At 42.2% G+C, this 17,710-nt stretch overlaps 1 protein-coding gene across 35 annotated transcripts in view; it reads left to right on the forward strand.

The window, feature by feature from the left end:
• The first annotated feature begins 12,213 nt into the window (after positions 1 to 12,213).
• Positions 12,214 to 17,710, forward strand: part of LCOR (ligand dependent nuclear receptor corepressor) — a 124,942-nt gene continuing 119,445 nt past the window's right edge. For 8 of the 35 annotated variants that reach the window (XM_086379343.1, XM_086379340.1, XM_086379347.1 and 5 more), the window contains exons 1-2: positions 12,214 to 12,332; positions 13,363 to 13,436. Coding sequence is in view for 12 of the 35 variants with exons in the window: in XM_086379332.1 (XP_086235458.1) it covers positions 12,991 to 13,076; positions 13,363 to 13,436; positions 13,681 to 13,800 (280 nt within the window). In the remaining 23 variants the exon portion in view is untranslated. Of the gene's footprint in view, positions 12,333 to 12,933; positions 13,077 to 13,362; positions 13,437 to 13,680; positions 13,801 to 17,710 lie in introns of those variants that run through there. The other 27 variants (XM_086379344.1, XM_086379341.1, XM_086379348.1 and 24 more) reach the window with 13 other exon arrangements.

Genomic DNA, 17,710 nt, shown 5'->3' on the forward strand with positions numbered 1-17,710 from the left:
TCTTGCCATCTCTTCTTAATGTACCATAGTCCATATTACTGCAATTTTGCAATTCTATTTTATATGCCTTGGTGTTTTGTTAAAATCAACAAATACAAAATTATTTGTTTGAAACTTTCAGGTATTTGACAGTGATGTAATCCTAATAAGTTAGACAACTTAAACTCTAAAGAAAACTTTGGAATACCTAATCCAACTTTCTTTTATCAATGCAGAAAACAAGGGCCAGAGAATTCAGTGACTGTTGAAGGTCATAAAGCAAATCAATGCCGAAAGAGATATTCAACAAATTTCAAAGGTATAATCACGTCTTTGATCCTCAAATTTCTGAAAGGATTATAGATCAAAGAACTGACCAGTAGAGTTTTCCAGAATTAATAGTGTCAGACAATATGAAAGAGCATTCGTGCAGCAACATCTTTTTCTGTTTAGAAGACCTAGAGTGTATTGGCATCGTTAATGCTGCTTCTAGGAGAGTATCTGTCAAGAAGAATCTGACTGAGAGAATAAAAGCTTCAGAGAGATGTACAGAGTAATTTCTGAGAAGAGCTGTAAGGGGGAAATTTTTTGTGCTAAGGTGACATCAACTGCAAGCAACTTGTGGAAATTGTTTTCTTTTTTAAAGAATAAATGTGAGAAAAAGATTGAGATGTCATTCATCAATTTAGTGTACTTATTCTCTTTCTTCTGAATATGAAATGTCATCCGTCCCATGAATAGATGAACTGTTCTTTGTTTTATGTTTCACTGCACCTACCCTACTTCAAGTCTTCCATACGGTGTGCCTGGGAATTTGTTACTTCTTTCAGTTGATCTGGGGAGAACTGTTATTGGATCAATAAGACAATGCTTGAGAAGAAATCATAGATCTGTGTTTCAGGCAAAATAATAAGAGTCATAGCATATGCAACCATAGAAGTCATTCAGCATAACACAGGTTTTAGTGATAAACATAAGTGCTCAAACTTTTGAAAAGGCATTTCAGGGAGGAATCCTAAATAAAAGAATAGTGATAGAAATTTATTTTTGAAAAAGAGTGGAAATTGGTTAGTAGAATTATTAGATATATTCTAATGCTTTTGTCATTTTTCAAAAATAACTGCTATTAGTCAGCTCAAGAACTTCAACGCTCTGATGACACAGAAATTCCATAAAATGATGTAAAGACTTCAAAGAGTTAGTGGATAAGTATTTGTTAAATGTCAATAGCACAATGTTTAATTTATAGCAACTAGGTAAAAGGGAAGTTTGACAACTCTCTTTTAATACATACAAAAAGCCAGGCTAGCATTTACCTTGATCTGTGATGTACCACAGTGGAAAAAATAAGGATGAAATTATTGAATCTCAAGTTTAAATTGCTTCATCTATCTGTTTTGTGTGAATTTTGAGTAAGGTTGTTATTGTTCAGTCACTAAGTCGCGTCCAGCTCTTTGTGACCCATGAATGCCAGGCTTCCCTGTCCTTCGCCATCTCCCGGAGTTTGCTCAAACTCATGTCCGTTGAGTTTGTGATGCCATCCAACCATTTCCTCCTGTCACCCCCTTCTCCTCTTGCCCTTAATCTTTCCCAGCATCAGAATCTTTTCCAATGAGTTGGCTCTTCACATCAGCGGCCAAAGTATTGGAGTTTCAGCTTAGTATCGGTCCTTCCAATGAATATTCAGGGTTGATTTCCTTTAGGATTGACTGGTTTGATCTTGCTGTCCAAGGACTCTGCAGAGTCTTCTCCAGCACCACATTTTGAAAGCATCAGTTCTTTGGTGTTTAGCTTTCTTTATGGCTCAGCTCTCACATCAGTGTTTTGTTTCCCCTGTTTCTAAATAAGACAAAAAAAAAAAAAATACAGGGAACTATAGTCAGTATCTTGTAAAAACCTGTAATGGAAAATAATTTTAAAAATAATACAAGTGTATATGTATAACTGAATCACCTTGCTGTACACCTGAATCATTGCAAGTCAACTATACTTCAATAAAATATATATATTTAAAAAATACTTAACTTGTAGAATTATTTTAAGTATTAAATGAAATAAGGCAGGTAAAGTGCTTAGCTCAGGACTTAGCTTAGAGTCCTCACTCAATAAATTTTGAGGACTATTAGTCTTCTATCATTATAATAACATAGCTCCCTTCATTATTCCACAAATTCATGTAAGTTACTCTGATTTTTTTTATCTTAAGTTGATAGGTACTTAAGATCTCTGAATTGTCTTTTTGCAGTAATAATTACTGTATTCCTACAAGGAACATAAGTAAGAGTCATCCACAATGAAGTACTCTTTTTTTGGCCCCACCGTACAGCATTTGGGATCTTAGTTTCCTGACCAGGGACAGAACCCGTGTCCCCTGCAGTGGAAGCACAGAGTCTTAACCACTAGACTGCCAGGGAAATCTTGAAACTACTCTTTTTGATAATCTAGTTTTATATCATATATATCAATCACATTATGAGGCTTCCCTGGTGGCTCAGTAGCAAAGAATCCACCTGCAATGCAGGAGACACAAGAGGTGTGGGTTTGGTCCCTGGGTTGGGAAGATCCCTGGAGAAGGAAACATCAATCCACGCCAGTTCTTCCTGGAAAATCCCATGGATAGAGGAGCCTGGTGGATTACAGTTCTTGCCTGAAGAATCCCATGGACAGAGGAGCCTGGTGAACTACATTCCATTGGGTCGCAAAGAGACACGACCGAAGCAACTAATCACGCACACAGTCTATTTCAGAGATGATTCCAAGAAACATCAATATGGAGTGGGGAAGTGAAACAAGAATAAGGAACCAATTAAGGATACATTCTTAAATTCCTACTGTGGGTAACTGAAATAAATCTCTCTGGGGAAGTCTAAGACAGTGCCTCAGATGAACCACCTGAAAGATGAGATAGGGAGCTGGAGTACTTATACATAAGCCCTTTAATCATTGGTTGAGAGCTGTTCAGAGTTCAGGGGAAGGATTAATTTCCCAGACTTCTGCTTGCACTGTCCATCGGCAGAGCAGGCTCCAGGAGCCAGAGAACGCCCTCAGATACAGAAATGCAGGTGCTGGTAAATGGAAGTCTTGAGCAGATTTATACCAAAATGATAAGGTTAAATGGAAATTTAAGTTTCTGAAGTATTTTCCCAAATGACAATAGAATTGACTAAGATATAAGCAGTTTCAAGAGGATGTAGGGATAAACCTTAAATATCTTCAGCATTGTTTTTTACTTATTTTAAGGAGTGAATGAACCCTTTTTCCCCCTTAAGCCCTTGGGATCACATCTTATGTGAGCAGATATAAATTCTATGCTCAGCTCTATCTATCTGTTCTGCCTTCCATCCTTGAAGTTGATTTAAATAAACCTCTAATGACTCTGGCATCTGCATCTTCAGACCCATGAAAATGACCTGGTCTGGGAGTTATTCGCATCACCTCTATTCACAGTTCATTGACCAAAACAAGTCATCCAATTGCTTGGGTAGCTGGTATATAGCAGGCTCTGAATAACCAATCTTTCAAAAAATTAAATGAAAACAAACTAGAATGGTTAAATGATTGTCATTTGGGAAAATACTTCAGAAACTTAAATTTCCATTTAACCTTAGTGGCTTCACCACGCATGCCCACATTCTGAGAGCCAGAATGGAGCAGCATTACCCGGTGTAGCAGGTAGTCCTTTAATGCCCCACTCCTATGCCCTTGAACCTTATCATTTTGGTATAAATCTGCTCAAGACTTCCATTTACCAGCACCTGCATTTCTGTATCTGAGGGCGTTCTCTGGCTCCTGGAGCCTGCTCTGCCGATGGACAGTGCAAGCAGAAGTCTGGGAAATTAATCCTTCCCCTGAACTCTGAACAGCTCTCAACCAATGATTAAAGGGCTTATGTATAAGTACTCCAGCTCCCTATCTCATCTTTCAGGTGGTTCATCTGAGGCACTGTCTTAGACTTCCCCAGAGAGATTTATTTCAGTTACCCACAGTAGGAATTTAAGAATGTATCCTTAATTGGTTCCTTATTCTTGTTTCACTTCCCCACTCCATATTGATGTTTCTTGGAATCATCTCTGAAATAGACTGTGTGCGTGATTAGTTGCTTCGGTCGTGTCTCTTTGCGACCCAATGGAATGTAGTTCACCAGGCTCCTCTGTCCATGGGATTCTTCAGGCAAGAACACTGGAGTGGGTTGCCATGTCCTCCTCCAGGGGATCTTCCCCGACCCAGGGATCGAATCTGCATCTCGTCTTTTGTGTTGGCAGCCAGGTTGTTTACTACTAGCACCATCTGGGAAGCCCCCTGAAATAGACTACTTGAATTTAAATTCTTGTCCCAGGCTTTAAGACCCTGGCTCATGGGATCTACACAGATCTACCGGTATGGCCAGATAACTCAGGGTAGCTGCACCCATTCACACTCTCACCTAAGGGCTCCTATTTCTCAACAACACCGACAACTTTTAGATTCATCCCATAGTTTCATAGTTTTATTTTGTGTTTCTGTGATTACTAGGGAAACCTGGTATTTCTTCATACACCTGTGGGCCATATGGTGTTCATACCTTTGGATTTCCCATTTAAGCTCTTTTCCATTTCCCATTGGGTTACCTATATTTGATTTGAAATATTTCCCTGTATATTTTAGACATCAATCCTTTAGATGTTGCAAACATCTTCTCCCAGTCTGTCAAGTATCTGTTAAATTCGTGGAATAAGCCTGTATATATGATGTCCTTTGTAGACTGTTAATTCTGATGTATTATAGATATATAATGTCTTTGGCAGGTCTGATTTACAAAGTTATCCCCACACCAAAGCCACACAGACGTTATTCTCCAAGATCTCCCTCTTCCTATGCTGCTGCTGCTAAGTCACTTCAGTTGTGTCCAACTCTATGTGACCCCATAGATGGCAGCCCACCAGGCTCCCCTGTCCCTGGGATTCTCCAGGCAAGAACACTGGAGTGGGTTGCCATTTCCTTCTCCAATGCATGAAAGTGAAAAGTGAAAGTGAAGTTGCTCAGTCCTGTCTGACCCTCAGCGAACCCATGGACTGCAGCCTTCCAGGCTCCTCTGTTCATGGGATTTTCCAGGCAGGAGTACTGGAGTGGGGTACCACAGTAGTGCTAGCACCACCCTAGCAGAGTGAATCTCTCCTTGTCACACCTCAGATAGTCTGGAAGCAGAAGGTAAGGTGGACTTTGGGACGCAAAAGTTTTATTAAAGATTAGCATCTGTGAAAGGGAAGGAAACAGAACTGGCCAGAGAAAGTAATTGCAGGTTGATAAAGCAAGTTGATAATCACAGGCTGATACAGGTTTATAATGCCACAGGCAATCCAGTGAAGCACTCTGGAACAAACACTATGAATCGACAGAGTGTCCTGCATCAGGCTGAAATGGCCAGTCTTTTAGAGTCCACTTGCCCTCAGTCACCATCCTGGCAGCCCTGGAAGGATGTGACCTTGGGCAAGACAGTTCCCAGCAGGTGAGGCTGACCCTGAAGCAGCTGAGAGCTGGAGGCTGTATAGTGGCTGCCCTCCCAGCAGCTGGGCAGTGAGTTCTTCTTCAAAGGAGGATCTATGCTCCACATCTCCACATCTAACAGACTTTAAAAAAAATCGACATCATAATTATACATAGATCTTCTTCATTCTTCTTTATAAATTTGGGAAGATTTCTTTGTGCTCCTTCTGGAATTTTGGTTGGAATGGTAAAGAATGTATGCCATTCAATGTGGGGAGAGTAGTGTACCAAGGACATGACATTTGGTTGGTAGCCAGATAGATGAAGCTCTGGATAAGGAGTGGCAGAGGCAGCAGGCCAGAAAGGCAGCCAGTATAGTCAGGGGATTGTTAAATACAGAGGGGATCAAGCAAATAATTATACATATATTGAAGTCGATATATATATTAAAAAAAATGGGAACCTAGTTTCACTGTCAAAGGGGGGATTTACAAATCTAGAGCAGGAAAACGCTTACAAGTACTCAGAGATGCTGGACTGGAATCTACTGCATCAGTACAAACTCACAATTTTAAAATATATTTAGTGATAGATGTAGAAATAGATATTTCTTAGCTCTTACAGCTTGAAAGAACCTAGATGCCAGGATACCTCTATAGCAGGAAACACACTGAGAACCCAGATCTTGATTTCTGATTCCAGAGTGGAGGCAGGGAAAATACAAAATGAACCTATAACAGCTGAGTTGAATCAGAAAGTAAGGAAGTTTTTATAGAATGATGGGGATATGCCATCAGGACAAAACGTCAGCCTAAGGGGACTCCCACTGGCCAAATATGGGGCCTTTGAGCAAGAAAACAAATAACTAGAGCAAAACATTACAACCCACTGAATGAGACAGGAATCTATGAATCCATTTGGAAATAAATAAGTAAATGAATGAATGAATAAATAGAAAGGAAAACTCTTCTTTACATTAGAATGTTAGCTAGCAAATACAGAAGAAATGGTGGAGTAAGAAAATCATCATTTGATCATCATTGTGATAAGTGATTCAGGCAGGAATTAATGGATGTTAAGACTGGTAGGTGAAGTGAGGAACAGAATATTAGCATAATCTCAGAATATCTCTTTGCAAAACATTTACCATGTATAAAGGGAATAATGTGGTTTTTATGGTAGAGAAGATCACTTGACCAGATGAGTAAAGCTCTTATCACAGTTGATATCATGACATCATGAGTCCCCAGAAAGGTGTAAAGAAAAGTGCTGCCTCATTTCTGTGGTTCTCTTGTCAAATGTATGGCCTGAGTCTAGTCATGAGAAACCACAAGGGATCTAGTTGAGGGTCATCCTATGGAATGAAAAGCCTGTTCTTTTTAAAACTGTCAAGGTCATGAAAAGTAAGGCAAGACTGAGAAATTGTTCCAGATTCAAGGAGACTAAAATACATGACAATTAAATTCAACATAATTTCCTGCATGGGATTTTGGATCAGAAAAGGAAAAAACATATTGTTGGCACAGAGAGTGACATTTTAATGGAGTTTGTGTTGTATCAATGTTGCTTTCCTGACTTGGAAGGTTATGCAATGGTTATGAAGGACAGCACCTTTGCTTCGTGGATATACACATTGGATGTTTAGGGCTGACAGGGTATCAAGCCTATAGATTTCTATAAGATTGTTCCGAAAAAGACTCAACCAAAACAAGACCATATATAAAGATACAGAGAGAAAGAGAGAGAAAGCAGATATGGCAAGATATCAACAATTAAGGAATCTAAATAAAAAGGATATGGGAGTTCTTACAACTTCTATTTAACTTCAGATTATTTCAAAATCAGTTCAGTTCAGTCGCTCAGTCGTGTCCGACTCTTTGCAACCCCATGGACTGCAGCACACCAGGCCTCCCTGTCCATCACCAATTCTTGGAGTTTACTCAAACTCATGTCATTGAGTCGGTGATGCCATCTAACCATCTCATCCTCTATTGTCCCCTTCTCCTCCTGCCTTCAGTCTTTCCCAGCATCAGGGTCTTTTCCAGTGAGTCAGGTCTTTGCATCAGGTGGCCGAAGTATTGGAATTTCAACATCAGTCCTTCCAATGAACATTGAGGACTAATTTCCTTTAGGATGGACTGGTTGGATCTCCTTGCAGTCCAAGAGACTCTCAAGAGTCTTCTTCAACACCACAGTTCAAAAACATCAATTCTTCAGCCCTCAGCGTTCTTTATAGTCCAACTCTTACATCCATACATGACTACTGGAAAAACCACAGCCTTGACTAGATGGACCTTTGTTGACAAAGTAATGTCTCTGCTTTTTAATATGCTGTCTAGGTTGGTCATAGTCAATAAAGCAGAAATACGTGTTTTTCTGGAACTCTCTTGCTTTTTCCATGATCCAGCAGATGTTGGCAATTTGATCTCTGGTTCCTCTGCCTTTTCTAAAACCAGCTTGAACATCTGGAGATTCATGGTTCACGTATTGTTGAAGCCTGGCTTGGAGAATTTTGAGCATTACTTTACTAGAGTGTGAGATGAGTGCAATTGTGCGGTAGTTTGAGCATTCATTGGCATTGCCTTTCTTTGGGATTGGAATGAAAACTGACCTTTTCCAGTCCTGTGGCCACTGTTGAGTTTTTCAAATTTGCTGGCATATGGACTGCAGCACTTTGACAGCATCATCTTTCAGGATTTGAAATAGCTCAACTGGAATTCCATCACCTCCACTAGCTTTGTTCGTAGTGATGCTTTCTAAGGCCCACTTGACTTCACATTCCAGGATGTCTGGCTCTAGGTCAGTGATCACACCATCGTGATTATCTGGGTCGTGAAGATCTTTTTTGTACAGTTCTTCTGTGTATTCTTGTCACCTCTTCTTAATATCTTCTGCTTCTTTTAGGTCCATACCATTTCTGTCCTTTGTCGAGCCCATCTTTGCATGAAATGTTCCCTTGGTATCTCTAATTTTCTTGAAGAGATCTCTAGTCTTTCCCATTCTGTTGTTTTCCTCTATTTCTTTGCATTGATCGCTGTGTGGATCACAATAAACTGTGGAAAATTCTGAAAGAGATGGGAATACCAGACCACCTGATCTGCCTCTTGAGAAATCTATATGCAGGTCAGGAAGCAACAGTTAGAACTGGACATGGAACAACAGACTGGTTCCAAATAGGAAAAGGAGTACATCAAGGCTGTATATTGTCACCCTGCTTATTTAACTTATATGCGGAGTACATCATGAGAAACGCTGGACTGGAAGAAGCACAAGCTGGAATCAAGATTGCCAGGAGAAATATCAATAGCCTCAGATATGCTGATGACACCACCCTTATGGCACAAAATGAAGAGGAACTAAAAAGCCTGTTGATGAAAGTGAAAGAGGAGAGTGAAAAAGTTGGCTTAAAACTCAACATTCAGAAAACTAAGATTATGGCATCTGGTCCCATTACTTCATGGGGAATATATGGGGAAACAGTGGAAACAGTGACTGACTTTACTTTTTGGGGGGCTCCAAAATCACTGCAGATGGTGATTACAGCCGTGAAATTAAAAGACGCTTACTCCTTAGAAGGAAAGTTATGACCAACCTAGATAGCATACTAAAAAGCAGAGACAGTACTTTGCCAACAAAGGTCTGTCTAGTCAAGGCTGTGGTTTTTCCAGTAGTCATGTATGGATGTGAGAACTGGACTGTGAAGAAAGCTGAGCGCCAAAGAATTGATGCTTTTGTACTGTGGTGTTGGAGAAGACTCTTGAGAGTCTCTTGGACTGCAAGGAGATCCAACCAGTCCATCCTAAAGGAAATTAGTCCTCAATGTTCATTGGAAGGACTGATGCTGAAGCTGAAACTCCAATACTTTGGCCACCTCATGTAAAGAGTTCATTGGAAAAGACCCTGATGCTGGGAGGGATTGGGGGCAGGAGGAAAAGGGGACGACAGAGATGAGATGGCTGGATGGCATCACCGACTCAATGGACATGAGTTTAGGTAAATTCTGGGAGTTGGTGATGGACAGGGAGGCCTGGCGTGCTGTGATTTATGGGGTCGCAAAGAGTCGGACACAACTGAGCAACTGAACTGAACAGAAGGCTGGTCATAACTTTTCTTCCAAGGAGTAAGCATCTTTTTATTTCATGGATGCAGTCACCATCTGCAGTGATTTTGGAGCCCAAGAAAATTAAGTCTGACACTGTTTCTCCATCTATTTGCCATAAAGTGATGGGACCAGATGCCATGATCTTCGTTTTCTGAATGCTGAGCTTTAAGCCAACTTTTTCACTCTCCTCTTTCGCTTTCATCAAGAGGCTCTTTAGTTCTTCACTTTCTGACATAACGGTGTGTCATCTGCATATCTGAGGTAATTGATATTTCTCCAAGCAAAATACATATTTTTATTTATTTATGGTCATGCTGTACAACTTGTGGGATCCTAGCTCCCTGACCAGGGATCGAACCCAGATTCAAGCAGTGAAAGCACCAAGCTCTAACAGCTGGACCACCAGGGAATTCCCATACATATTCATATATAAAATAAACATAAAAACATAAGTCTGTACGAAAGTTTGTGCACAAATATTCATAGGAGCATTATCTATAATACCTCCAAAGTGAAAACAATAAAAATATCCATCAACTGGAATGGATAGAAAAAAATAGTATAGCCATAGGATGAAATATTATTTGGCAATAAAAAGGAAATAGATACTGATAACTGTTCCATCATGAATGAACCTTGAAAATACTATGTTCAGTCAAAGCAACCAGTCACAGAATACCACAATTTGTATGAGTCCATTTATGTGAAATATCTACAGTAAGAAAATCCATAGAGACAGAAAGTAAATTAGTTGTTGCCAAGGGTTGGGGGGGGACTGAGGAGTAACTGTTACTCATTTGTGCTTCCAACTTCATACCTCAAATTACAGAATCTGTATCTCATATTTGAGTTGATCTCTGAAGTCTCTAGGATTCTCTTAAATTTGTACGTCAGGCTCTTAAAGAGATTGTGTTGTGAAAGTAATAGCCTTGACTTGATGATTTTTAAACAACTTATATGGGGTAACTGGAAAATATATTAATTATTAACTCATTTTAGAGTTGCATGTTGTTCATTTATTTGAAACTTTGAAACATACTTCCAGAAACCACAGAAACTTGGTTAAAAGCTACAGAAGACAAATCCACCACCTAGCGGTGAAGACAGGAAGTTTCAGGTGGGCGATACAAGGTGTCTTGCCACCACACGTTCTAGACGGCTGTCCACAGCTCTTTTATCTTGCATTTGTCTTGTCCCCTCATGACTCAGAATAGTTTCATGTACACAGAATACGTCCTGAGGTAATAGTTTGTTCATGTTCTGTTGACGTACTTTGAAGTCAATGAAGTATTCTGGACTTTCGAGAATTGTGGGAAAATCAATGGTTTTAAACTTGGGGGTGCTGAAAGTACCTTTCTACTCATACATTTCAAACCCCTCCTCCTCAAGAGGCCCGCCCAGTCCAGCTCTTTGGACACACCACTCCACAAGTGCCTGGTTCAGAGAATCAGGACCAAAGCCTTTGAAAAGGTAAAAATCAATACACCAATGGGATCCTTGAAGTCAAGTATTTAACGACTTTGTGTTACCTTCTACAGTAATTAAAATCAAGTCTTCAAACTTAAATTTAAATATCTAAAAGTAGGAATGCACCATCCTTAATCTTAAACTGCAAAGGTAGGGAAGAGGCCCGAATCCTAGGGTACTGGGCCTATTGGTAAAGGGGATCTTTACTGTTTTTCCTTTTGGTTTTGCATTCTGCTCCCCCTCCTCCTGCCCCTGCACTTTTCTTTCCCTTTTCATCTTTTTTCTCTTTCTCCCTAATTAACAGTTCAGCAATTAAGATCAGCACTGCCTTTAAGTGGCATAGGTTGTGCGCTCAACAGGGTGCTTTAATTATTCCAGGTTTTCACCTGAAAATCCCCTTTGCCATCGAAAATATTTCTCTTCGAGTCCTTTCCTTAAATATTAAGCCATTTCCCAACACTCTGCTTTAATTATCGTTAAGTCTTCTTTCGAAATAGTCTCACTTTAGCACAATTTTTAAAAATCCCTTCCATACAACACAGGAGAGATTCTGAATACGCCAACTTTAGAATTTTGCCTGTGATCTGCCTTGCTGATAGTTTTCAAAATTTAGGACGGTCGATTTCCATTTTTTTACTGGGTTTACGAATGCCGTCTGCTTTTCAATAACCTAATAAAATGCATGCTTCTCACCTTTGGAAACTTTTGGGCTCAGTGCCTCCACGGGCATCCGGGCATTTATTCTTAACTCAGCTTCTTAGGCTCCTCGGAGGGAACAGTTTCGACCTAGAAGTTCAGAGAAGCAGTTACACAGAACTTGCAACAGTTGGTGTCGGGCCACAGACAGGTTGAAAATGATAAACAGGGATGATTTAAGAAACAAAAAGCACCGGGAAGGGAAAAGCAGGGACAGCCGTGGCCTTGGGGGACAGCGCGGCTGCGGCGAGAGGCCCGTGGGGCCGAGCTCCGGACGTGGGAAGCCGGAGACGGCCGAGAAGCAAGCACCGCAGAAACTGCCGCGCGGCGCTGTGTGCGGGAAGGGCGCGCGCCCAAGCCGCCCCCGGGTCCACGTCGGGGCCACCGCGAGGTGAGGCCGGCCCTGCCCCCGCGCCGCCCCCGGCGGGAGGCGCGACGCCCGGGCCGCGGGTGCGTGCGCGGCCCCGGGCGACGCGGCTGGGCGTGCGCGGGGCCGCGGCGGAGGCAGGGCCGGGCGGGCGGCAGAAGATGGCGAGGGTGTGTAGGCGGCAGCAATGCTCCGTTGAGAGACGCGGCTTTCGGCAAGAACTGGACTCGTGGCGCCACAAGCTCATTCACTGTGTAGGTGAGACCCTCTCCCGGCAGCCTTCGGCCCTTGGGCCGCCCGGCTGCCGGCCGCCCCGGAGGAGGGAAGCAGGGAGGGAGCCGGGACAGAGCAATTGCTGCTCCGGCCCGCCCGCCCTCTTTGGCTTGGGCGTCCCCCTCCCCCACCCCCCGGAGTGCGGGCGCGCGCGACCTCCGGGCGGGCTCTCCCGGCTCGGGCCCGAGCGCGCGCTCCGGCCCCTCCCCTTCGCGCGCCCTTCCCGGGGCGGGCTCTCGGGCGGGAGCGCGTGCCCCTCCTATCCTCTCTCTCCCTCCCTCCCTCCATCCCTGCCCGGCGGCCCGGCGCCGCCGCCGGCTTATTGTGGAGACTCGCCCCGCGCCGCTGCCACTGGAGCGGGAGCGGCGCAGCCGCTGGTCCCGCAAAGCCGACCGCTGGAGCCGGGGGCGTGCTGGGCCGCGGCTCGGCCTCCTGCTCCGCTCTGGCCGGCGCCTTCCGCGTCCCACGCAGCCCCTCCCCCACGCGCGGCAGCGGCGCGCGCCCCTGTCCCCGCGTGCACGGGCGGCGGGCGGGCGGGCGCCCGGCGCTCGGGCGTGTGCGAAGCGTGAGGTGGAGATGGGGGCGGAGGGAACCGGAGCTGTCACAGGCCCCGGGTCCGCCTGACCGAGCCAAGTGGGGTGTCATGGCCGCGGGGGGCAGCGGCTGCACTTCCTCTGCGGGCGGCGGCGGCGGCAGCGGCCGGGGAGTTAATCCTCGACGCTCGGGTCGGTGTGTGTGTGTATTTCTGTTTGGTGTGTGCGCAGCGGGTGGAAGGGGGATGGAACCGGGTGCGACCGGGAAACCCGAGCAGTGGTCTTGTCCGCTCCTGGGAGATTTTCCGCAGCCGCCGCTTGGCCGAGCGCCTTGTCCGCCGCCCGCCTCCCGGACCTTGGGCCGCCTCGGGTGGCTTTTTCCCCGCGGGCAGAGGGAACGTGGACGGGGTCGCCCCGGGAGGGGCCGGGCGGCGGAGCAGCGCCTCTCACACTGTGTGTTTTGTCTGTTTTTCTCTCCCAAGGTCCCGTTTCCCTCTGTGCGGCGGCCGGCGGGACCATAAGGGCTTAACTCATATATTTAACCCCCCTCCAAAAAGTAAGTGGCCCGTGTGGTGTCTCCGCTCCGCCCGCCGCCCCCTAGCCCCAGTGCGTCCAGTGTCTGACTCTCCTGTCCCCCAGCATTGTTATTTCCCCATCTTTGCTTCGGTGCTGCTGATGTGTGGGGAAATGCTGTCTCGTCGTTCTCCGTCCCCCACGCCCAGTCCTCGGGGAGACCCAGAATTCGAACCCCCCACCCCTCCCCACCCCACCGTGAGGAATAATCTTGGTCTTCCCAACAGAATCTAGGAGATTCTATCCGTTCGCTTGGGCCCCTCATCCCCTCCTTCCCGACAGGGTTTCGTTGGAAGGAATTATGCAAATCCTGCTTTCTGGTGTCCATTCAGCGGCAATTTCATGCGGTGAGAAGTTCTCTTTGTTGTGCGAGGGGGAGAACAGACACTGATTTAATAGACATATCTGTTGGGGGGAAGGGTAGAGGGGGGTGTGGAGAAGCTCAGTTTGGAAGAATTACAGCACTTGGTTAGCTCAGTGTCTTTGTGTTTGAGCTTTCTGGCTTGACAGGAGGGTATGCCCTTTACAACGTCCCGCAAGGGATATTTTCTGTAATAGATTGAAAAACAAAACTGAAACTTTAAACAAGTGAAAAATAAGGTAACTTTTAGTTAGAGAACATAAACCTTTCCATATTTACGGCGTTTCATTATGAAAATGTATGTGAATTTTGTTTAGGATTTAGACTGTAATCAAAATTAATATAGGCAACAATGCTCTAAGGTATCTGGTATCACTTTGGTTGTCCACAGGTTAAAAGTGACATTTTAAAACATACTTTTGTGAGTAGTAACGGTATAAATCCATTTTTTGGCGTAATTTGTGTTGTGGCTATATTTTAAAATTTCCTTCCTACTAATCCAAGCTCTGTCCTTCAGGAATCAGCCTTTTGGTTATCAGTTATCATTTACTCTGCTCTGTCTCTGCTGGTTTTATTCTTTGAAGTCTGTCTTACATTTCCTAAAATGTAACATCAGCTTTAGCACTTTTAAAATAATGTATTATTTGTAACTGTCATATGAGAGACCTTATAAGGCATGTAGAGGTTTTGAGAAACATGAAATTAATGAGTTTTCAGAATTGTGAGTTAATACAGAATCCTTATATTATTTTGAAGAATTTTTAGTCCTTTTATTTCTTTCACTTTTTTAATGACTTTTTTTCAGAGGGACTTTTTAGTTTTTAAAAGATAATGAAATTGATAATTATAACCGTATAGATTTCTTCAATTACTGTTGCTTTGGTTTAGATGGTTGTTTATCTTATTGTTTGCTTAGAGTTCTTCCCTCTTGTTTCAGGGCCCCCCCCCACTTTTTTTATCAGTCATTGCTTAGTCTTAGTGGTGAGTTACTGCTGCTTGACAAAGTGTTTTTATTTTTCTCCCTAATAAAATCCTTGTGTAAATACCTGAGTTGAATATCAAATTTTAGATTCATTTTTTGAGGGAGGATTTTAATCTGGTTATCAGTTTCCTTAAAAGCATTTTTTTAACTCTAAATCTCCACTTTCAAGGTAGTAAAGTTCAGGAGATTATAGAGTCCAGAGTGCAGATCAGTATTTTAATCTGAGGAGTAATACATAGTTGATAGTATCCCAATTAAAATCAGTTGGGTCTCATATTTTCTCTTTTATTGTATGTAATTTTGTTCTTTAAGAAGACAGTTCTATGTAAACTGTAGCGTTAACTTTCTACATGCAAGAGAGGTGGCAGTGATCTTTATTTATATACAGTCCCAAAGGCAACTCTGTCACTAGCAAATGTAATAATTCCTCTTTTATTTTAATGGGATTGGTTCTGAACAGTTAATCCTCTATTTGATTCTCTTGACTGGTTATCTTAATACTTTAGGGTCATTGCTTTCTAAATGATATTTAATTTATAGCAGTCTTTGGATTACAAGTGAATTCTCACTCATTTCCAAAATTTAATACTCCCCCCCACCTTTTTTTTGGGAAAGAGGTGAGGGTCATGACTGTGGAGGTGGAAGTGGAGGTGTTGGTGTTTCCGTTATAAGTTTTAGTTGAATTGGAGTTAGCAGGTTCAGACAGTGATGATGATCAAGATGGATATTTGGTAGCCAGTTGATTATTGAGTCCTCAGGGACTAGAAAGAGCTTCCATTCTGGGAAGATCAAGGTTCTCTGTGCTGCGTGATATGATGTAACTTATTGCTTGGCTGTTCCTCATCCTTGCTATATTCTCAAAAAACTCTTCCCAATGTAGGGAAAGTTGTGATGATTTCAGCTGAGTTCTAGCTTGCTGGAAAAAGGATAGCTGGATGAGTCTCTGACTAACAGAGTTATTTTAAATTGCTCCGATTGCCTCAAATGTGCTTATAGCTGGAGCAGTTATAGGAAGCATCTGAATAATGCCATTTTTTTAGCCTCATGGAGTTACACAGAATGGCATGGAATCTCTTCTAGAGTGAAAATTAGGTATTTAATGTCTGTGAGGACTTGCCACTTCTGAGTACTTGCCTAATTGCTTAGCTGCTTGTACTAGTGCTGTTTTTAGGAGCAGAAGGCAGTTAGTTGAGTACAAACTTTATTTAAATATTTATTAAGCATATGTCTTGTATATCAGGCACTGTGAGGAAACAAAGATATTGGGGAAGTTGCCTTAACCTTGAACAACTATTTAAAATATAGTGTATACAGTGCAAGGCAAAATGTGCCGTAGGATAGATGCAAGCAAGTTCTGGGGGCATTTAGAAGTGAAAAAAAATGGCCTGAGATGATGAAGGAAGGCTTCATGAAGAAGGTGGTGGATTTTTGCTTCATTTTGATGAAAATGGAAAAGGCGTTCCTGTCATGTGAAACAAGCAGAAATATAAAAGGACAAGAATGAGTTACCTGTTTAAACTTCAGTCCATGTTTCATGTAGGGGGTGTATAGGTTATAGGTTTGCAGAGATAAATTGTTGAATTTTCTAGTACAGGTTAAAAAGTGGTCTCATTGTTAGGCTAGTTGGGGTGTGCAACACACCTCTCTGCTTAGCTCAGGGGAGGATTGTTTCCTTTAAGGATTCCATTGTAAAACTCTACAATAATATTAGTTGTTTTTTAACTCAGCTTGGCAGAGACAATATTGTCATTCACAGTCATTCTAAGTAAGCTCACTCATTTGGAAGCTGTACTTTGCACAAAACTCATTTTTGGCTTTCCCTAAAATCAGTGGCATATTCATTCTTAAAGTACACTTAGTATTGGCAAATTTTCATCTTTTAGAGGTTGTATTTGGTATTTGGAAACAATAAAAGAATATTTTCTGTAGCAAATAAAGGTATATATCAAATAATGAGATTTTTTTTTTCCTCTGCTTTGCAGACTGGCTCAGAACGCTCAGCAGAGAGGCTTTGGTGTGCTTCTGAACTTCTCTTTTGATTCTTATTTCCTTTGTGTCCACCCTTCTGCTGAATGGAATCTGGGTATTGGGTAGATGTGAATAAACATAGCTGTTACTTTTTGTAGTTTCAAGTTAAAGACTTGTTAGTCACTACCCTCCAAATTATCTTTACTTCATTTCCAAATACTTTAAAAAATCTTGTTCATGTTTCTTACACTTGGATATTGTTTTTGGAATAATCCCAGTGTGAACCGTTCGTTAACTTTATTGACTCTTGTTTGCAGGAAGTATCCCAAGTCCAGTGGTCCATACCCTGAGTTTAATTTTTTTGTTTTTAAAATTGAGATATGTACTTATGTACTGTAAAAATTCACTCTTAATGTATACAGATCAGTAGTTTCTAGTTTTTTGAGAAGGTTGTGCACATATCACTATCTAATTGTCTTAATACTTTCATATCCAAAAAAAGAAACTGAAACTCTATACTGGTTACAAGTCATTTCGCATTTCTACTATGATCCAGTCCTTGGCAATCTATTTGCCTGTTCTAGACAATTCATATAAATGTAGTATTATAACATGACCTTTTTGTGTCTGGCTTCTTGTTTTCAGAATGCATCCGTGTAGTAGCATCCATCAGCACTTCATCGCTTTTTACAGTTAAATATTATTGCATTGTATGAACATACTATATTTTGTATATCCATCAGTTGTGAGACAGTTGTTTCTACTTTTTGCCTCTTATGAATAAGCTGCTGTGAACGTTAGCAACATTATTTGTGTGGTCATTTGTTTTCACTTCTTTTCCGTATGTACTTCAGAGTGAACTTGCTGGGTCATATACGTAACTGTTGTAACTTTGAGGAAGTGCCAAACTGCTTTCTTAAGCAATTGAAGTATTTTACATTCCCAT

The sequence above is a fragment of the Bos grunniens genome, chromosome 26 (genome assembly GCF_055505025.1).
Source record: "Bos grunniens cultivar Pamir isolate PY7600 chromosome 26, Bosgru_T2T1.0, whole genome shotgun sequence".
NCBI lineage: Eukaryota > Metazoa > Chordata > Mammalia > Artiodactyla > Bovidae > Bos > Bos grunniens.